Genomic DNA, 21,495 nt, shown 5'->3' with positions numbered 1-21,495 from the left:
ACTTTGTTTCTCCAGAAGTCCAAGGTTATCTTGTGTCCAGCCCTCTCTGACCTGGTTGTCTACTTGAAGACTGTCTCATTCCACGGCTTCACTCATTCAAAGGAGCACTACCACTGCTATGAGATATCGTCCTTCTCTGAAACTAAGGCCAGGCGCCTGGTCAAGGAGGCTGGTCAGGACCAACATGGAAGGACAGGGAGGGAAGTGTGATGGGTAGAGTCAGGCCTGTGGACAGGCAGGTGAGTCCCAAGAAAGAGGACAGGGAGCTAAGGAGAGATGAAGGAGCTAAGAAACTCCTCAGAACAGGTAAGGGGGAGAGGAGTTATGAGTAGTGGGCTCAAGGCTCTAGAGAAAGCAAGCTGGGGGAGGGTGGTCTATATAAAACAGAATAGAGAGGGACATTGATGCTTTCTGGAGCTAGCCTCAGGAGATGTTGGGGTAAAGAGTGAAATGAGCAGGCAGGGTTGTTGGGACCAGGGAAGCCCACTTCCATCTCCTTCCCTACACCCTTTTATAGGCAATGAATTTGTGCAGCACAATGCCTGGCAATTAAGTCGTGTGTACCCCAGTGGCCTGAGGACAGACTCTTCCAACTACAACCCCCAGGAAATGTGGAATGCAGGCTGCCAGATGGGTGAGGCAGCAGCAGGGACTGGGAGGAGGGAGTGGAGGAGCAGCAGGTGGGAAGTAAGTTCCCTAGTGGCAGTGGGGCTGGGGAATGTTTCATAATGATTGCCAGACCGAGAAAGATGCTATCTATGGAGGTATTCCCAGCAGGCACTCTTGCATCCAATATCTGTCTTCTTAATTCCCCAAAAGAGAGGCTGGAAGGCTCCCAAGGTGAATCTTTCCCTTCTTTTCTCCTGGGTCCCTCAGTGGCTATGAATATGCAGACTGCAGGGCTTGAAATGGACATCTACGATGGGCTCTTCCGCCAGAATGGTGGCTGTGGTTATGTGTTGAAGCCAGACTTCCTGTGTGATGCTCAGAGTTCCTTCTGCCCAGAGAGGCCCATTAGCCCTTTCAAGGCCCAGACCCTCTTAATCCAGGTACGATGGGAAGAGAAACTGTTGGGAAGAAACTGGGATAGCTGGGGTAGAAGTAGGGGAAGAGGTGGCTAGGCCTGACAGGAGTATAATTGACTGAAAGTTCCTTGCGAGAGGCAGGATAGCCTGATTAACAGTGTCTACCTTTAGTATTTGGAGCCAACTTCATAGCTTCAAAACCACTTCCTAGGTGTGTAACATTGGGCAAGCTCCTTAACCTCTCTGTACCTCAGTCTGCTTGTCTGCAAAATAGGGGTAATACTACCACCTATCTCACAGGGTTGTAAGGATCACAGCAGTTAATAGAAAGTGCTTACAACAAATCCTGGTACACAGTAAGTGCTTCTAAAGAGGCTGTCATTAGCATGCCTACTTTCAGACCTTGTTAAATTTCTACTTGGATGCATTTTTAATTGCAGATAGAATACCAGAAGGAAATATATTAGCCTTGGAGAATTATTTTTGCAAACCAAAAACCAATAGTGCAAGGTCTTTTGTCTTCTCCCCTGGGGTGTGAAACCTGGAGGGGGGTGCTGGGCTGAGCCAGAATTCATGAGGTTCCAGAGCCCTGGTTACAGGTGATCAGTGGTCAGCAACTCCCCAAAGTGAACAAGACCAAAGAGGGGTCCATTGTGGATCCACTGGTGAGAGTGCAGATCTTTGGTGTCCGTCTAGACACAACCCGGCAAGAGACCAACTATGTGCAGAACAACGGTGAGAGACTGGCATGCTGGCAGGGGAGGTGTTGGGAGCACGGCCAGTTTTCCTTCTATCTTGCCCTCCATTAAGTAGAGTCTATGTTACCCCATGTCCCCCCACCCCTCCCCACCATGGGAAGCAGTGTGAAACAGTAGAAAGAATACTGGCCCTTCACTTAAAAGCTCCAGTGACCTGAGAAAATTGCTTAACCACTCTGAGCCTCAGTTTCCTTGCCTCTAAAATGCTGAGAACACAGGAAAAGCAACCCAGCATAGGCCTAAGGACAGTCAATAAGGCCTGTTCCTTCATTTCCCCCTACCCCCAACTTCAGGATTTAATCCATACTGGGGGCAGACACTATGCTTCCGGGTCCTGGTGCCTGAACTCGCCATGGTGCGTTTTGTAGTAAAGGATTATAACTGGAAATCCCGAAATGACTTTATTGGTCAGTACACCCTGCCATGGACATGCATGCAACAAGGTGAGCCAGCCCTTTGACCCCTGGCCAACACCCCAACTCTGGCTGCCTTCCTGATGTTATTCTCCTGTCCTTTGCCAGGTTACCGCCACATACACCTGCTCTCCAAGGATGGCACCAGCCTCCACCCAGCTTCCATCTTTGTGTACATCTGTATCCGGGAAGACCTGGAGGAGGATGAATCCTGAGGTAGGCACTTCATGAGAAGGGTGAATGTGCTGGCTTTAGATAGTGAGAAAAACCTGGAAGGATTCTCCAGAGAGAGCAAATGGAGGTGATGAAAACCAAGCTATGGATTGTGCATTCCTAGGCACAAAATTACCTCCTCCTCTCTAACAAACAAATCTAGCATCTGATTTTTCACCTTCTTTCTCTTCCCTTCCTTTGTTTCCACAAGCTTGTGGTTATCTCTCCTGCCCTTTCCCTTTGTGGATTCTAGATTCTATACTGGAGTTCTGCCTTCGTCTTGCTGTAGGCTCAACCCCACACCCAGATCTACAACTAATCTTTCCCATCAACTCTGGTGCGAAAGCAGACTGCAACTAGAAATCCAGAGGTGTGTGGCGCAGAGAAACCTAAAGATGCATTATCCCCTCCATGCCTGACTTCCTCAAAGCCCAGAGCCAAGGGAAGGATAAATCAAATCTCAAGGCTTCCTAGGCAAAGGTCAGGGAAGGAGACCTAACCGCAGAACTGTACTGACTCTCAAGAGAACACTGAGCGCCACACAGAGTCCCCACTGGACCGCTCCATCTTAGCCCCACTGGTATAAATGCAGCTTCTCTCTCCAATTTGGCTTGAGTATGGTCTGTTATTGTTAGGCATGAAGGGGAGGTACAAGGGTTGGGTGGACACCTGGGTAGTTGGGTGGGACAGGGAAAAGGTGGACAAAGAGGTTTCCAGGGAACCTCCTGCATGTGCTACATAGGAAGGACACAGAGTACAACTTTTAAGAAGCAGGGCAAAAGGAAGAGACAAAAGGTTATGTGGTCCCAGCCCTTCTGAAGAATTTGCCTGGAATCGTCCTGGTTAATGTCCATTGTCCCAGAATAATTATTAATAGTACCCCCTTTAATTTTCCCAGTGTGTCCCAGTTTAGATGATCACCCATATAGTGAAGCACTATAGAATTATACTGTGAGGTACTTATATAATTCTGGAGATTTACCTCCGTAATCATTTGCCTTTCACACTATCCTTGTGTTTTAACACCTTAGCACAGCTGCTGAGCCAGTGTGAGGATTTATGTTGAATTAAAGTTGCCTCCAAAAGGAGGCTTAGTGGGTGGCAATCCTTCCTCTGTAGGTAGACAAAGGGGCTTGAAGCAGGGAGGAAGGCAAGGACCATGACGGGCTCAAGGACAGAAATACAGACCTCGGCCTGTTTTAGAATCAATCACTGAGTAAAGATGGATGGAGACAAAGAGGCGGCAGAGGTCTGAGAGGGGACAGACCAGATCAAGATGACAGATTGGAAATGTTAAGACAGGGATTTGGATGATTCTATAAGCTAGTAATCATTTTCTGTTTAACATGCTTTATAGAGCATTAGGCACAATAGCACATGCAGTCAGATACAGCTGTTTTGAAGATGCTAAAAGAAAATAGTACTTGACACAATAAGAAGGGAAGAGAAGATAGAGTGGGTAAAACCAAGTTCTTATAGCCCAGGACTATGATAGAGCGATGGTGAAGAAACTGGGAACTCACAGGTTTAAACACAGTATGCCTCAACAAGAAATCAATGTTGTGATCCATGTCTCTCTCTTATATAGCCGTTAATTTCAAAGTACTATAGCTAGAGTTCCAGGAGGGTTCCAGTCACCCTGATACCCCAAAGCCAGTCTTTTCTTAGCCCCTGAGCTCCTCAGGCCAGCTCTGGTCCCAGTTTACACATCTTGGACCACATCCTCTTGCTCTCCGGGAGGTGAGGTAGGCTCTCAGCCCTCAGGTCCAGTGGGTAGAGCGGCAGGAACAGGAGGGCTAGGATCCTCCAGCTGCACATCATGCAGGTGCACTGTAGGGGTGGTGGGGTCTTTGCCCACACCCTGATTTGGGTCAGTTTGGTCCGGGTGGTGCCTGCGCACATGCTTGACCACCTGGAATTTCTGCTTGGCCTTGTAGCTGCAAAGGCGGCAAAAGAAGGGGTGGTGGTCGGTGTGGGTGAGGGCGTGATGGCGCAGGCCCGCAGCCCAGCGGAAAGCACGGTGGCACACATTGCACACATAGGGTTTGGCCTCACTGTGCTTGCGAAGATGGGTACGCAGCAGGAAGCGCGTCTTGAAGGCCTTGCCACACTGCTCACACATGAAGGCCCGTGCTTCCCTGTGCCGTGTCTCTTGGTGCACACGCAGTGCGTCAGCCCGGTTGGTGCAGTACTCACACTCAGGACACTGATACGGCTTCAATCCTATGGGACAGGGAACAAATCATCACTGAAAGGAGGTAGAACAAGGATCAGTGGGCCATAAGAGTCACTGTGATTCTGGGATATAAAGAACATAAGCAGCAAGCTGACTAATGACTCTACCTTTGCAATGTTTGAATCCTGTCTGACATTTCCGTGCCCTTCTCCCAACATAACCTCTTGTATATGTGGTGCCCAGTGGATGCTGATGACTAACTGGACCTCTAACCAACTAGCCACCTAGTAATGAATACTCAAGTATGATAGGGTTTCCAATGGGAAATTTCAGCCCCCTATGGTCAAAGGATACTCATGGAATTTGAGAATCCATTTCAACATAACTGCTTGTTTTTTTTGTTATTGTTGTTTAATATTCAGAGGGGGAGAGAAGGGAAAGGAAGGGGTGAATATGGGTGGAGGGAGGAGGAGCCATAAGTGCTTGTTCAACTCAAAAAGTAAAAGAAATGCTTAAGAGGGAAGAGGTAGAAGTGAAAGAAGCAGTTTTCATAGAAGCAAAGGGTCTAGAAATGCATTTGATCAATTCTTACACATATAGGGGACAGTATATAATAATCACAGGCACACAATTGTGTGCTTTTTGGAGAACCCATAGTTTGTAGATTCCATACCCAGCAGAAAAAGACAATTTGGAACAGGAGAATCCTCCACTTTCTCCTTCTTACTTATGGTAGTTCCATCACATCTGTGTAGGAACCAGGTATACCTGCCCTTAGTCACTCAAGTTTGAGTAGGTGGTTTCCAACGGGGGATATATGACCTTGTTTCACAATCAGCTGGGAAGCTTTTGCAAAGTATTATACATATGCCCAGGCTCTCAGGTTTATCCCTCTTCTGATTCTGATAGGTCTTCAGTAGGTTGGGGAGCCATTCTGGTACATAGTCCCCCAGCCTACTCCTTAGGTGAAAATCAATGTCAGCCCTGAATCTGAGCAAGATAAACACCACCTCGGTGAGGTTAGGTTTTCCAGGGAATGGGGAACCCTCAAGCCCTATCAAAACCATGCAGACTCACCTGTGTGTTTGGTCATGTGGTACTTGAGCTGGTTAACCCACTTGCACTTGTAGCCACATTCAGGGCACAGGTACTTCCGTTCCTCCTTGTGGATCCGCATGTGATACTGGAAGAGGGAAAAGCAAAAAGCAGAAAACGTGTACCCCTTGGTATTCACTGGATGTGGAAATAGGGATTAGGAGACAGAACCTGTTGGCAGATAACTGTTCTCTGTTCCCATCCTATCCATACTCTGCTTACCAACCATGTCCCCCAGTCTGGTCAATTTTGATACCAGCCTAATCCATTTAGCTTCTCCCTAGGTCTTCCCTATCTCAGCTCTGTCACTAGCTGTGTCTCTGGGTGCTCTAACCCCTAATTCTCAGTCTACCACTCTGTAAAATGGGGAATAGTAAAAGTAGCCATATGTCATTTATGAAAGGATTATAATTATAGTGCTGGGCATATAGTAAGTACTCAATAAATATTAGCTGTTATTATCATCCAGATTATCCCCAACCCATTATATGCCTTTATCACATAGCAAGCATGTATTGTGGAATTTTATCTTTACAACGATCCTATGCAGTTGGGAAGTATTATCCCCTTTTTACAGATGAGTAATCTGAGGCTTAGAAGAGTTGAAGAACTTGCCCAAAGTCACAGAGCTAATATTTGGAAAGGTCACTCCTTCTACTCCCTGATCCACATCCTCTGACCTTACCTTGAGGCGAGAGGGGTCAGCACAGGCATAGGGACAGAGGTGACAGTGGTAAGGCTTTTCCCCAGTGTGGATACGGCTGTGCCAGGTGATCTTCTGCCGGTTCTTGGTGCTGTAGGCACAGTCAGTACACTTGTAGAGACGGGTACCCCCGTGCCCTTTCACATGGTGATCTAGCACTAGCTGATGGCGGCAGGCAAAGTCACAAAAGGGGCAGCGCAGAGGGGGCTGGCTAGCATCCCCATCCCCATCTGAGGCCGCTGCCACTGCTGATGTCTCCTCATGCTGTTCCAGGTAGTGCTTCACTAGGCCCACCCGCTCCCGGGCAGCAAAGTCACAGAGCTGGCAGCGGTGGCTGAAATGTTGCTGCCTCCGGTGCTCATCCAGTGCTGGTCGGCTAGGAAAGGTCTCCTGACAGGCCCCACACTCGAGCCGTGGGTGCTGTTTACGGGTGTGTCCTCGCAGGCTAGCAGGGCTGGGGCATAGCAACCCACAGCGGGAGCAGTGCAGGGGTCCCTCAGTGGCCTCTGCAGGAGAGCCAGGGGCAGGGTGTGTAGGCTCGGGGTGTCGGCGCAGAGCATGCTGCTTAAGTGCTGTCTCTGAGCTGAACTGGGCCTCACATCGGGAGCAGGCAAAGGCTGGGGTGCCTTGGTGGCAGCTGTTGACATGGCGAGTGATGTCATGGCGAAGATAGCCACTATAGTCACAAAGTGGACAGAAGTGAGTGGGTGTTTTGTCATGTACCCTTAGCCGGTGCAAACGCAGTTTTGAGTTGGTACCAAATGTCTGGGGGCAAGAGCTGCAGGGGATGCGGCCAACACCTGTGTGTCGGGATTGGTGAGCTTCTAACCGGTACCGTCTGGTAGTGGAAAAGTCACAGAAAGGACACTGATGTGGCTTCACCCCCTCGTGCTTGAGTCGCCGGTGCTGCTGCATACAACGGCTCTGTTTACAGGTGAAGCCACAGTCCCCACACTGCAGAGGGGGCCGGGGGCCGCGGGCTGAGGCAGCAGTGGGGTGCTTCCGCTTCTGGTGGAGTCTCAGGGCAGCAGCAGCAGGAGCAGTGAATGGGCAGAGGCCACAGTGCAGTTCTCCAGAATCCTCAAGGGGGCAGCCCCGGGTCTGGTGAGTCCTCAGAGCCCGTTCCTGCTGGCAGCTAAATGGACATGTCGGGCAGGAGAAGCGAGCTCCCTTCTGCTTTTGAACTACAGCTGTGTCCCCATCACTAGGGCTGGACTCTGTACTCCCATTGCTCAGGGGAGCGGAGTCTCTATTGCTCAAGGAGGACACAACAGGTTGGGTCTGGGAGGCCCCTCGCTTTCCTCCCCCACCATTCCCCCGCCGGCAGCCTTCAGCTACATGGGAGGTAATAGAGGAGAGCCGAGAACAAAGGAACGTGCATGAGTTGCAGTGAAACTTGCCCTGCTCAAAGTGGTACTTTTCAGGGGTCTCTGTGGGTGAGGAGTTTCCTGTAGGAGGGACTGGGGAGCTAGAGAGTGTGACAAGAGGCTCCTCTATTTCTTCTGGCTCCCTGGGAAGCTCCAAAGGAGCATCTTTTGGAAGCAGTAGCTCTACTTCTAGCGGTGTAGGTGGGGGCTTTCTGCTTTCTGTGTCCTCTGAGGCCTGGGCACCTGGGAGCAGAGGACGCAGTGGCATGGGAGAATCTGGCCTGGACAAGCCCTTGCTCTTTCTGAGCAGAACAGGGCACTTCTTTAGCAGATGGGTGCTGAGGCCACGTTGTTGCTTAAAGCGAGCCCCACACTCGGGACACAGCAGGGGCTCTCGGCGGCCCTGACACCCAGTCCTGGAGTGCAGATTCAGGGCCTTCTCCCGGCGAGTGATAAAAGGGCAATGTGGGCAACGGAAAGCTCGTCCCTCTCCCTGGATCACTACCATCTGCACCCGCCCCTCCAGCACCAATGCCTCTGCTTGTTCTTTGTCCTGCCTCCTTAGGGCCTTGAGTAATGACTCTGACTCAGGGAATGGGGGCAAGGGTGCTGTCTCAGCAGGTGGAGTTGCCTTGAATGTTCCCACCCAGCTATTAGAGGCCTCCTCTGAGGTTGGAGGATTTCTAGGGGGCTCAGAGATTGGCTTCTCTAGAATGGGATTTTCTTCAGCACCCAAGCCTGAAGTCCCAACACTTTCAAAGCTGGACAGCTCTGGTGCTTCCAGTCCCAGGGGCTCTGAGGAATCCAGGGGCCTGAATTCTACAGGGGCTGTTTCAGTGATTTCCTCAAGAGGTGGCTCAGCTACAGGTTCCAGCTCTACTCCCAGGGCCTCTAGGTGTAGCGTGCAGCTGCCCTCCTCTACCTCCGCTGGGCTGGGGTTGCCAACCAGGTCATTCCCATGGGGAGCCTCACTGCCATCCTGTTTCTCAGTGCTGACCTCCTCAGTTGTCTCTGGCAGGGACTGGTCCAAGCTGGAGTCTATTACAGTGCCAGGATCATGGCCTGGCCCCTCAGGCTGGGCAGACAGCTGGCTTGAGGGCTCTGAGTCCGGTGGGGGTGTTGGGCACTGCCTGGCCCCCTCTGGCTCCTGGTTGGCATAGCGGAGCTGCCAGACCTGGTCCCCAGGCACATAGCCATGGGCCTTGCGCTTGTGGAACAAGAGGGTGGTATTGCTGAAGGTGCGATAGTCACAGAGGGCACAATGGAACTCACGGAGGCGGGTATGCTTGCAGTTCTCATGGCTCAACAGGGCCTGCTTGTGGCGGCTCTGATAGCTGCAGTAGTGGCAGGGGTAAAGTGGGGTTGGTGTGCCAGGGTGGTGCTGGGAAGCCATGTGCTTCTGCAGCTCATACTTTCGCTTGCAGGCGAAGGCACACACTTCACACATCAGAGACTTGCCCTGGTGCCGCAGCTTATGGCTGCTCAGCTGATCAGCCCGGTGGCAGCGATAGGAGCACTGGTTGCACTGGTATCTGGCAAGGAGCAAAAGGGGGAGGCAATCACAATAATAAAAACATCATAACAACTCAGAGTCATTAAATAAATACTTACTATGGGCCAGGCTCTACACTCAGTATTATACACGCACCACCTGATTTAACCCTCCTTACCACTACACCACCCTATGACTGTGGTCCCCAGTTGCTGGTCCATGGACTATTAGGAACTGGGCCACACAGCAGGACATGAGCAGTGGGCAAAGGTTCATCTGTATTTACAGCCACTTCCCATCACTGGTATCACCACACAAGCTCTGCCTCCTGTCAGATCAGCGGCAGTGGATTAGATTCTCATAGGAGCGGGAACCCTACTGTAAACTGCGCATGTGAGGGATCTAGGTTGTGCGCTCCTTAGGAGAATATAATGCCTGATGATCTGAGGTGGAGCTGAGGCAGTGATGCTAGCGCTGGGGAGCGGCTGCAAGTACAGATTATCATTAGCAGAGAGGTTTGACTGCACTTGAATCAACCTGAAACCATCCCCTACCCCTCATCCATAAAAAAATTATCTTCCGGGGTGGGGAGGCGGGGGGCAAGGGCAATATACATAACCTAAACTTTTGTACCCCCATAATATGCTGAAATAAAAAAAAAATTGTCTTCCACACTGGTCCCTGGTGCCAAAAAGGTTGGGGACTGCTGCCCTGTGAAACAGGTATCTAGTTTACAAGTGAGGATTACAAGTGAGGAAACTAAGTAATAGACATTAATAACTTGCTTGAGGTAAGTTACAAAGGAAGTGGGGGCAGAGACAGCCAGGACCTGTGTTCTAAGCCTTACTCTATACTGCTTCCTAGAAGAAAGTTATTATGAATCAGCACAACGCACCCTCGACTTTAAGGAGATCACATGGCTACAGCCCCACAGGGCAGGTTTCTGTGCCTCATTCCCAATCTCCCACAGAGGCGTGAAAGCTACAGAGAAACCTTCTAGCCAGCTGTGCCCAGAGGTCAGAGAACCTGCCTGGATTTGGAAGTGGCCAAGACTGGGGCCATAAGTGTAAAATCTATCCAATTTCCCAGGGCTAAACTCTGAAGACTTAGACAATAGCTGAGATGGTGGGAGCAGAGAAAGCTGTCAGGAGACACTTCCAGGGACTGGAAAAAGCAATGGGGCCAGAAGATGAATCCAAGAGGAGGCTAACTTGGCATAAGGTACTTGGGATAGGGATGGAGGCACATGTGTGCTCATACCTGAGGTCCCCTGCATGTTTTCGCATGTGCACACGGAGGTAGTGTTTCCATTTGGTGACATAGCCACATTCAGTGCACATGTAATCTTTGGTGTTGGAGTGGGTCAGCATGTGCTTGGATAGGTAGCTCACATCTCGGCACGTGAAGTCACACAGCTCGCACTTGTGAGGTTTCTCACCTTATATGGGGGGTGAGGATGAGAGAGGAGAGAACACAGGTCAGACACAGACCAACTGAGTGGACAGACCGTTTGTTCCTGCAGGCTTACCCTGATGCCAGGCAGGAGCAAAAGCTTCATGTGTTGCCTGAGATGTTGAAGACTTCACAATAATCAAGGCTGCTTCACAACCCTCTCAGACAACTACTCCCCAAATCCTACACCAATGAAGATGGGAAAAAAGTAAAGACTGAGCTTTTCAAAAATAGCTTTAAAATCCCCCTGGTTTGTCTTATGGCTTGTTGGCACTAACTAATAGCCAACTGCTCCACTTAGCCCTATTCCTTTCATGTTCTAGAACAGAATGAAAAAGAAATTAGACTATACAACATAGTAATTAAGAACTCTGAAGTCCAACAGAGTAATAAAAATATCAACAGCCAACATTTACATAGTGCTCTCTATGTGCCAGGCACTTTCTAAAAATATCTCCTGTCACTGAATCCCTATGGGGCAGATGCTATTATCACCCCCATTTTACTGATGAGGACACTGAGGCACAGAGAAATCACAGAGCTATTAAGCAGTGATTTAAATCCCAACTCACTACTCATGTGGCTTTGAACAGTCTCAGTTTCCTCGTCTCCAAAAAGAGGGCAACAAAAATATTAACCTCACAAGACTGGTATGAAGATTAAACGATGTGTCCCCAAGTTCTCAGTGGTGCCCAGTGAGAACTCAAAACTGAGCTATCCATGTAGATAGTCAAGATCTGGCTGTGAGAGGCTGGGGCCATGTTCCTTCAGAACCCCGCCCTGGTTCCCTGCCCACTCACCCAGCCTCCTTCCCTGTGGTGAAAGAAAGGCAAGCAACATGGTATTTGGTTCTGGTCCTAACACTAGCTGTGTGATTTTAAAGTAGCTCTAAATTTAACTTCTCAGAGTTTGTCCTTTTTTTCATCTTTACCTGCCTTGCTTGTAATATTATTACAGATTATATGAGATAACACATATGAAAAAACTCTGTAAACTATAAAGCATTATACAGATATAAGGCTTTAGGAAAGCCCTCAGAAACATGAGACTTTGTGGCTAAAGCATGTATTATATAAATATGAACTGTTTAATAGGAACAATAATGGCTTTGCCCCAGGCTGCCTAAAAATTGTTCTCCCAAACCAGAGTCTTTGAGGAAATTTTTTTAATGTCCTAATAATCCACTGATGTTTATATAGAGATCATAAATGGGATGATGCTATAGCAGGAAGCTTGATTTGGCTGTCACCTAAAGCATCAGTAATGCTGGTAAACAATTACGAGCTGGAGCTGAAAAATCTGCAACTTCTGGGTCACTGGAGATGATCTTGTTCCAGTGTCATGAATGTCCAAGCTATGGAAGGCCATGATGTGTATGGATGGCCCAGTCCCTTTGCCCTTTCTCTCACAGCACATCCCGATACTTGAATTGCAAATGAAAGTATTTGTCCTGGTCTAGGTTTCTTCACTCCAATAGACTTAGTGTTGACCCACCCAAGCCTGACTAGGGGTAGCAGAACTGGACAGGGGATTAAGGGCAAGACACAACAGCATAGTAGTTAGAGCACAGGCTCTGGAATCAAACTGCCTGGATTCAAATCCCAGCTCAACTACTTTATTAGCTGAATGGCTGAATGACACACTCAAGGATTTTTTTTTTTTTTTTTTTTTGGAGACAGAGTCTCGCTCTGTTGCCCAGGCTAGAGTGCTGTAGCATCAGCCTAGCTCACGGTAACCTCAACTCCTGGGCTTAAGCAATCCTTCTGCCTTAGCCTCCCAAGTAGCTGGGATTACAGGCGTGCGCCACCATGCCTGGATAATTTTTTCGATATATTTTTAGTTGTCCAGATAATTTCTTTCTATTTTTTAGTACAGACGGGGTCTTGCTCTTGCTCAGGCTGGTCTCGAACTCCTGACCTCGAGCGATCCTCCCGCCTTGGCCTCCCAGAGTGCTAGGATGACAGGTGTGAGCCACTGTGCCCGGCCTTCAAGGATCATTTGTAAACTTGGAATCTTTCTCTAGGAATTCTTGGTCAAATGTGACAATGTATGCAAGGCCCTTCATGTGGTGTCTGCAATACAGTTAAAGGTCATATTAGCCATTATCATCACCATCATTACTACTACATTATTGTAAAGATGGAAGCCAGCTCACCCGTATGAAGCAGCATGTGTCGGATGAGCACCCTCTTGTGGGCAGTGGCAAAGTTGCACTCAGGGCACTGGTGGATCTTTTCGTGAGCATGCATCTTGCCTACATGGTCCTGATAGGCCACTGGGTTGAAGGTAGCAAAGGGGCAGAAGGTGCAGCGCAGCTCTTCACTGCCAGGGTGGCCCTGCTTCTTGTGTTTACGGAACAGATGCTTATTGGAGCAGGCGAAGTCACAGTGGGGGCAGTGGAAGGCATAGTGGCTCTTGTGGTGGGCCTCCATGGCTTCAGCTGTGGCAAACAACATGGGACATGAGTGATGGCGGCACTCCACAGCCCGCATTCCATGGGTCTCCTTTAGGTGCTTTACAAAGGCCTTGCGGTCGGGTGCTGCATAGCTGCAGCCCTCCTCAAAGCAGCGAAGGGGTAATGGTTCTGCTGCAGCTGCTGCTGTGTGGCTCTTGAGGTGTTCCTTGAGGGCCTGGCTGAGGCGGAATTCCTCACGGCAGACAGGACAGGCATAGGTGTCTGAGTAGAAGTTGGAAATATCCTCATGCATGCTGGCCATGTGGCGGTTGAGTGCATTCCTTTCCACTGCACTGTAGTGGCACAGTGGGCAGTGGTGGGCCTTCTCACCCAGCTCCCGCAGCAGATGGGTCTTGAGTTTGCTCTTACTGGTAAAGAACTTCTGGCAGTTGGGGCACTGGAGGCTGGGGTCTGGGAAGTGGAGATGCAGGTGCTCCACCAGATGGGTCCGCTTCTTAAAGCAGCGTTTGCACTCTGGACACATGTGGGTCTTGAAGAGGGACTCGGTACCAGAAGCCACATCCCCTGAGAGAAGGAATACAGAGAGGGTTGAGAATGAGATTCTTCAACAGGTCAGGGCTAGCCAGATAATGGGAGAACCACAATTTGCCTAGATACAAACAGTGCAGCCTTTCTCTCTAGGAAACTAAGTAACAAGGTCTCAAACATTGTAGTCTCAAAGAAAAGATGAGAAATTAAAGTGTTAACAGAAGCAACATTATAAGAACTTCTCAGACCTTGCCTGTTTGAAGCGTTTCACCTAGCCACCAGCTATTCTTGAGCCTTTGTTTACAGCTGCTCAAAAGAACAATCAGGATGTAGCATTATTATTCTTCCTGCCCTTGTTCTACTGGAGCAGGAGGAAGAATCAGCAAGGCTGAAGGTTAAAAGGTTAAAAGTAAGGTTGCCCCAAAAGGAGTGAGCAGAAGAAAAGAAGTAAAGTATTCTTGTTTCCAAATACTGGCCCAATGGTGCTAGATAATAAAGAGTTGGTAACAGCTGGGCACAGTGATGCGCACCCGTAGTCCTAGCTACTCGGGAGGCTGAGGCAGGAGAATCAGGAGTTTGAGGCTGCAGTGAGCTATGATCATGCCACTGCACTCCAGCTGGGATGAAAGAGTAAGACCTTGTCTCTAAAAATAAAATAAAATTAAATTAAAAAATAAATAAATAAAATAAAAAATAAAGAGTTGGTAATAATACAATCAGATCTTTCTAATTCACCTGACAATAAATTTGCACCTCGTGGGATGTGTTTTATATGTTTTAGTGAGTTGAAAAACGGGAAGCAAGGATTCAGAGAAAAATCTTAGGGGGCTCAATGCCAGACAAAACAGACTGCTAATCATCAATAACTTCTGACATCTTTACACTATGAACATCACCTTCTGCAAAAGAGTTTTCTGTCTGAGGAAAATCAGCCCAGAAAAGCAAACTCCAGTTAAACCTACCCTGTGTTATTAGCGTCTTTACCACTTACCCATTTATCATTTTTCCACTAGATCCTGACTTCTGAGTCAAGGTAAAATGGGAAGAATGGAAGGATCTGAACCAAAGCTCAGAAAACAAATCCAAGAGCCTCAATGCCAGGCTCTCCACAATCCACTCCTCACCACCAACAGCTTCAAGCCTGACGACATTACCTTCCAAATGCTGAGCCCCTTGGCCTTTGTCCAGGGCCTTCTGGGAGTCCTTCTGGGTCTCACTCTTCTCTTCTTCCTCTACATCTTCCTCTTCAGCTGACTCCTGCCCAGGCAAGGCTGTCCCTGCTTCCTCTGAAGGTTCTCTCTCTCCTGGAGGCAGTTTGGGAGCTGGAGACATATGAAACTTGATAAAGTCTACAGGAGCCAATGACAGCAATGAATGCTTGTCCTTCTCAATTTACTGGCTGAAAGAATCACCCTCCTCCACTTTTAGCATGAGAGAATCTTGAGTTTTAAAGAAATAAATTTATTCTCACTCAAGGCAGGGACAGGAAGATCAGAAGGTAATCTATCAGCAATACTCCAGTCTAAAGTAAATCAAACCTCAGCACTAATTTCAGAACCCTTGATTGTAAGAGCTTTGAGGTCATTAGGGTGGGGTCAGGGAACTGAGAGTAGAGAATGGGTAGACTGTAATTCCAAGGATCAGGTATCCAGGGATAATGGCTGGTGGCTGAGTGTGAACACACCCTGATTTCTAAAGTGTTCTAGTGGGCCCCCCCGCCCCCAAATCCATCCCTTCTATCCTCCAACAGAGGCAGCTACCTGAGTAAAGCAAAGACATATGACTAGTTTCCAGGAAAAAGGTCTTCTCTTTAGGCACCAAAGCATGAGTGAGTATTAGCAAGCCAAGTTCTCTCATCAGAATCCTGGTTTCTCCTGGCCTGTTTTCACTGTTTCCATCTGCTCCTCTATTCACCCCCATGAACTTTTTTTTTTGAGACCAAGAGGAGTAAGAATCAGTAAAATACCATCTCTCTTGAAGGTTTCTTTTTAAAATAATCTCAACTTCTCCTGCCCAATTTCCTAATCCCAGCTGCTCTAAAAGGGAATCTACGGGCATTCTACCAGTGGCTATAAACAATGATGGGCATTTTTGCTTTTGCCCTCAGCAAGTTCTGAAATGGTTCTGTTAATATTAACTGCAGGCTATATGTAGCCTAAGCTAAATTTCACTCATTGTCATGGACAAAGACTTCCTCTTTTGCCCATATATTCTGACTGGTTCAAGGTTTCTAGATGCCTTCCCATGTCATCCTTCTGAGCCATTATCTAGATTCCCTTGTACTCATGCACACCTATGGCACTGGAAACAATTGCCTGTCCATAAGATCAACTGTGGCTGAATTCCAAGAGGGGGACTGCTGGGCCCCTGGCCTCATACCTGGCAGCAGCTCCTGCGATGAAAGGCCCTGAAGGGCAGAATGTTCTTCCTGTGTCCCGGCCCCATGGCTCCACTGATGCTGCCGGAAGAGTTTGATGTTGGAGCCCATGAAGCTGCAATGGCTGCAGTGGAAAGGGTAATGGGCCTGCCGGTGCAGCTCCATGCCCTGCTGGCTCCCGAAAAGCAAAGGGCAGCCACGGAAAGAACAGGGCACAGGAACTGCTCTGTGGGTCTGCCTCAGGTGGTGCTGCAGACCCTTGCGATCTTCAGCAGAGAACACACAGCCAGATTCTGGGCAGGAGAAGGTGTCGGGAGTGCCCCGGTGAATCTTGAAGTGGCTCTTCAGGGCCTGGGGTTGGGCAAACTCCTGTCTACACACAGGGCATAGCAGGGGGCTATCTGGCGGGCTCTGGGCCTGCAGAGAGCCAGGGAGGTTAAGGTTGCTGGGGGGCAGCTCTACAGAGCACGAGGGGCTAGAGAGGCCCTGCACTGGTTGTATATGGGTCTCACTGCACTGGTGCAGGGCCAGCAGAGTGGGCTCTGCGAAGCTCTGTTCACAGCGCTCACAGAAGTACACCTCCACCACCTTTACCAGGACACCTGCAGGCAGAGGACCGACAGAGAAAGGCATAGAATCAGATGGAACAAGACTCATAGGAGTTAGTTACTAGCAGAAAATGTAGGTGAATCTTTTAATATTCATGGAGTACAGATGGACTTTTAAGTCTGGTTCTATACTTGCACTGTAAGCCCCATAAGGTCAGGGATAGTCTCTCTGGCACATGTGCTTGGATTCCTAGTATCCAGCAAACACAACACTTGGCACAAGATAGGTGTTTAGTAAGTATTTTTTTAAATGAATAAATAAACAATCAAATCCAGAAAGCATTAAGAAAAGGCAACATGTTTTGCCCAAATAAAATTTAGAAGCTTCCAAAAGAAGAAAATGACAAACTAGGAATAATATCTGCAATATAACTGACAAAGTGTTACTTTCAAATTCTGTAGAGGAATTCATAAAATGGAGAACATCCTTTTTGAGAGCAGCCAAATCACCTCCATAATAATTGCTGCAACTTTTAAAGCAATGGGCAGGACCTTGATAAACAAAAGCTTAAGAAATGCTCTCATATGGTCCTCCAACAGCCCTTTAAGAGGGACCTAGGATTCTATGCAGTTAAGGCCACCATGCTTATTAGTGGTAGAGCCAAGACTCAAGCCCATGTTTGTCCTACATTTATTCTGCTGGTCCTTTTTATCATATTTTTGTTTAAAAGAAAGGTTTGATGCAACAATTCAAATAATACAAAAGTATACAAAGAAAGAATAACCATTCCCACTCTCACACATATAGCTTGGTGTGTATCCTTTCAGGCCTTTTTTTTTCTCACTTGCTATATATTAAAGACATTTTAATTTATGAGTACATTTAAATCTACTTCATATTTTTTTTTTTCCAGTTCATGGTAGTTCAGGGCATGGATAAATCAAAATGAAATTCTGCTGTTTTAATGGTAGGCTGTCAAGAAAAAAAAAAAATTCTGCCCTTACTGATAGACATTTGGGCTGTTTCCAAACATTACAAATAAAGCTGCCCTACACATCCTTATCTCTGTATCTTTGTGTATGTGTGTGAGTCTTTCTATAGGACCGTTTCCTAGAGTGGAATTACTGGGTCAGAGTGTGCATACTGTAAAATTCGTTACATAGCTAAATGTAGATTATATTAATTTTCCATAAGTTGTTAAGATAGTGTTTTCCTATAGCCTCACCAAAACTAGGCATTATAAAATGATGTTTAATTTTGCCAAAGTCGAGAAACAAAAACAGCACCTAATAGTTATTTTTAACTGAAATTTGTTAGTGAGATTAAGCATCCTTCTATATGGTCATTAACTATTTTTATTTCTTCTTTAGTGAAAGGCATGTAGCTTTCTTTTTCCCATTTAAGTAAAGCTGTTTCTTTTTCATCTTATTAACTTTTCCTTATATGTTACAAGTGTTTTTCCCAGGCTCTTTAAAAAAAAAAAAATTCCTTTTACCACACACAAATTTAGAAATATTACATAGTCAAATTAGCTAATCTTTCCCAGTATTCTTTATCACTATACTACACTGCCAAGGGAAGTACTGACAACTATAGCTGGAGGATGTCAGTTAAAAAACAGAGAAGTTTCCTAAAAATAGAAGGTTATAAATATGGGATGAACAAAGGAAGAGTCTTCCTCCTAGGATAAATACAAATGCTCAATTCCTACTTTATTTTTTTTTTAAGAGATGGGGTCTCACTATGTTGCCCAGGCTGGAGTGCAGTGGCTATTTACAGGCGTGAACATAGCATACTACAGCCTCAAACTCCTAGGTTCAAGAGATCTTCCTATCTCAGCCTCCACAATAGTTGGGACTACAGGCACACGCCATTGCACCCAGCCTCAACTGCTACTCTTAACAGCATGCCTTGGATGAGTAAAATATGTTATACATGAGAAACTAGGGCAGGGAAACACCAGATTACCTCTGGAAAGCCCTGCCAAGCCCAGGGTGGTAGAGACATGTTAGGCCTTTTGCCTAATCCCTGGCCGCAGTTCCTTGGTGTAAGGGTCAATATGGAGGAAAGAATCCCCAAGGACTCTAAGAGTAAGGACAAGCCAGGATTGGGCAGAGGGGTCAGAAAGGTCTCCCTTTCTGGATTAGTGCCTAGCAGACACGAAGCCCTCACAGGGACAGGCTCTGCCAAAAGCTTGGTACAAGGTTGTGCACCACTTCACTAGCCTTCAGTCAACGTGCACCAACTGCAAACCAAATTACAACATCTCCAAGTATAAAAATAGGATACTACCTTGTGTTCTCATCATATTTATACAGAAGAACCAAAAATAGCACAGACAGAACCTCAGGGCGGCTTGTCCCACTGGCCTGCTTGCAACTGTGTTTGTACCTGGGGTCTCTCCAGGAGCACCTGGGGACAAGGTTCCAGCTACTGTTTCCACAATGATCTCCATGTTCCCTGGGTCCTCTTCAGTTGCTGTGGCCTCTACCAGCAGGCAGCCTGGATCAGTAGGCAAAGGGGTGGGGTCCCCAGAAGGGCAGGGGCTCTGAATGGGCCCCAGGATTTCACGGTTAGAGAGAGGTGGAGGGATCAGCAATAGCTCAGGGCACAGTCCATCCATCTCCCCAGTGCTGTTGGTTGGCTGTGAGTCCAACACAGGGTCTGTCATCACCAGCGACTTGTGTGTTCTGGCCTCTTAAATGCTGAGAAGCCAACCAGAAGAAAAACAAAATATTGTTAGAGCTTTTGCTTTCTTCCAGGTTGGTGTTGGTACACAGCCCAGTGCCCACCCACGTAGTCACTGCCCTGCATGTGGCAGCATGCCACGCCTTATTAACCTAAATAGAAGCTTTCTTTTTACAACAATGTTCAGACCAAAAAGTATACAAATTGTAAGAGTCAATATCAGGAGAGAGCTAACAAGTTTTGGCCAACATATTAATGACTGCAGGTTATGTTTCTTGCTAGCTAAGTGCCCTTAGTCAAATCATTAAGCAATCTGGGCCTTAGTTTTCTTATCTGCAACAAAATTAGGTGAGGCCAAAGGATCTCAGAGGTCCCTTTCCCTCTGAATATTTGATAATGTCACTATTCCTCAGTATAGGTATAAGGCCCTTCCTTCATGATCTGGCCCCTGCTGACCTCTCCAGACTCATCTTCCATCTCTCCTCTCAACAGATCTCTGAACCAGATGATTTGCCATTCTCTAGACTCACCACATTCTCTTTTGCTTCCACATCCTCACAGCCTTTTGTCTCCCTCTTGGCTTGATGTGCCTTTTTCCTTTCTCAATCTCCCTCTTCCTCTCTTTCTCTCTCATCTAGCTAACTAACTCCTAACAATCCTTTAAGAAGCTCCACAAAAGTCACTTTCACTATGAAGGGTTCCTGACACGCTTAACTTACTTTCTCTCTCCTGGGGTCCTAATGGCACTTTGTACATAGCCCTATCAGCAACTGTGTCACACTGCACTCTTGTTTACCTATAAGTCTCCCTCTCTACATGTACAGCTTTTTGAGTAGTTTATTGACATTATCATTTCAACAAACACAAATCACCAACAATCTATGCAAATCAGACAAACAAGATTCTAGTGAAGAACTGCAGACATGGAGCTGAATCAGAGTAAAGCGAGATATGTTGTACCAAGATACCAAACATATAAAGGTTCCTCACACATAAAGTAACACATTTGGAGACATTTCAAACTCATTAATTGACTATGGCCTCAAACTGAACACGGGAACATAACTGAGAAATGAATCGCAATTACACTGCATATCCTTTTATCCATGGCTAAAATGAGTTTAAGCTGAATTACTAGTAATTAGCAAGAATGACAGTATTCATTTCATGAAATTGACTCTCAGAGATCGAGTAAAGGCCAGGTTGCAAGTGAGAAGATGCAAAAGGAAAAAGAAGTCTACATCCTGCAATCTGATGGTCTGTATTCTCCAGAATCCCACGACTCAAAACATCTGATCACAAGGATTGAGAAGATGGCAGGGAAGCGGTCAGAGGGATTCTCTGGTAACCGCAGCCTCCACTTAATGAGTATTATCGCTGCTCTGGAGAATCTTCCCGATGGCCTCTGGAGGAAGGCCAAGGAGGACGTGGCGCCGTCCAGATCGAGAACCTTCACCTGCGGGAAGGCGGGGTAAGGTAGGAGACAGGTGGGCACTAGAGAAGAAATGTGTTTCTCTCTGGGGCAGGAGCAATGAGGAGGAGAAAGAACAGATTAAGGCAGAGAAGGCCTGGGGAAACAACGAGCCCCGGCCTAAGTACAAGGGTTCCCACCTGCCTCTGGGCTCTGACTCACCGCGTCGACCTGGACAGATACAGTCGCCTCGCTTCTCTGGGCCTCAGCTTTCCTATCTGTAAAATGGAGGCAATGACAGCGTCCACAACGTCGGGTAGGAGATGAATCACAAGAGCCAGAGAACGGGAAAGGCGTTTTGTAACCTGTAAAGCTTAGAATGGAGCCTCGTCATGATTATGGTCCTGAGAAGCAGCGGGTACCCCACACAGCCGTGACGCTGCGGAGGCACCGGGGCCCGGCTCCCCAGCGTGCTCCCTTTAGTAGCTCTTCCCGAGAGTTCCCAAGGCCCAGGCCCACTCTCATTCCAGGGCTCGAGAAACTTCTGCCTCCAGCTCGCTCCACCCGCACTCCCTCCCCGCTCTCGCCCCGCAGCAGCTCACTCACCTCCCAGCCCAGGGCCGGCGGGAGCCGCATCTCTATGGTCGACAGCGGCTGGAGCGGCCTCCCGGGGCTCCCTTTGTGCGACCACCTCTGGCCCAGCCGCCTCTAGGACATCGGGCATATGGAGGCCACTCTCTCTTCCTCTTATCGGCTGCCAAGACTCTATGGTTTTTCCTCCCTGTGTCGCTTTTCCCGCCCCTCCCCCGCGACTCTGAAGCCGATGGAGTAC

General features: G+C 47.9%; 2 protein-coding genes across 7 annotated transcripts in view; one reads left to right on the top strand and one right to left on the bottom strand.

Annotated features, from left to right (window-relative positions):
- Positions 1-3,003, top strand: part of PLCD4 (phospholipase C delta 4) — a 21,397-nt gene extending 18,394 nt beyond the window's left edge. For both annotated transcript variants that reach the window (XM_045560086.1, XM_045560085.1), the window contains 7 exons: positions 16-172; positions 518-634; positions 877-1,049; positions 1,625-1,760; positions 2,077-2,226; positions 2,305-2,412; positions 2,621-3,003. In XM_045560086.1, the coding sequence (XP_045416042.1) occupies positions 16-172; positions 518-634; positions 877-1,049; positions 1,625-1,760; positions 2,077-2,226; positions 2,305-2,411 (840 nt within the window). In that variant the 3' untranslated portion in view covers position 2,412; positions 2,621-3,003. The remainder of the gene's footprint in view (positions 1-15; positions 173-517; positions 635-876; positions 1,050-1,624; positions 1,761-2,076; positions 2,227-2,304; positions 2,413-2,620) is intronic.
- On the bottom strand, positions 2,172-21,495 carry ZNF142 (zinc finger protein 142). Of its 5 annotated transcripts, none has more exons than XM_045560080.1 (10): positions 21,270-21,495; positions 20,864-21,036; positions 18,956-19,269; positions 16,018-16,617; positions 14,793-14,960; positions 12,850-13,674; positions 10,503-10,680; positions 6,366-9,282; positions 5,663-5,768; positions 2,172-4,632 (listed from the first exon to the last, which is right to left on the bottom strand). In XM_045560080.1, the coding sequence occupies exons 3-10, from the start codon at positions 19,233-19,235 to the stop codon at positions 4,163-4,165; spliced, it is 5,544 nt and encodes a 1,847-aa protein (XP_045416036.1). In that variant the 5' UTR covers positions 19,236-19,269; positions 20,864-21,036; positions 21,270-21,495; the 3' UTR covers positions 2,172-4,162. The 5 variants fall into 5 exon arrangements, with proteins under 5 accessions (XP_045416036.1, XP_045416035.1, XP_045416037.1 ...); XM_045560079.1 differs by having other exon boundaries at positions 20,886-21,036; XM_045560081.1 differs by having other exon boundaries at positions 20,886-21,028.

This window comes from Lemur catta, chromosome 8 (genome assembly GCF_020740605.2).
Source record: "Lemur catta isolate mLemCat1 chromosome 8, mLemCat1.pri, whole genome shotgun sequence".
NCBI classification, from domain to species: Eukaryota; Metazoa; Chordata; class Mammalia; order Primates; family Lemuridae; genus Lemur; species Lemur catta.
Note: the sequence above shows the minus strand (reverse complement) of the source record. Positions and strands in the feature narration are given on the sequence as shown.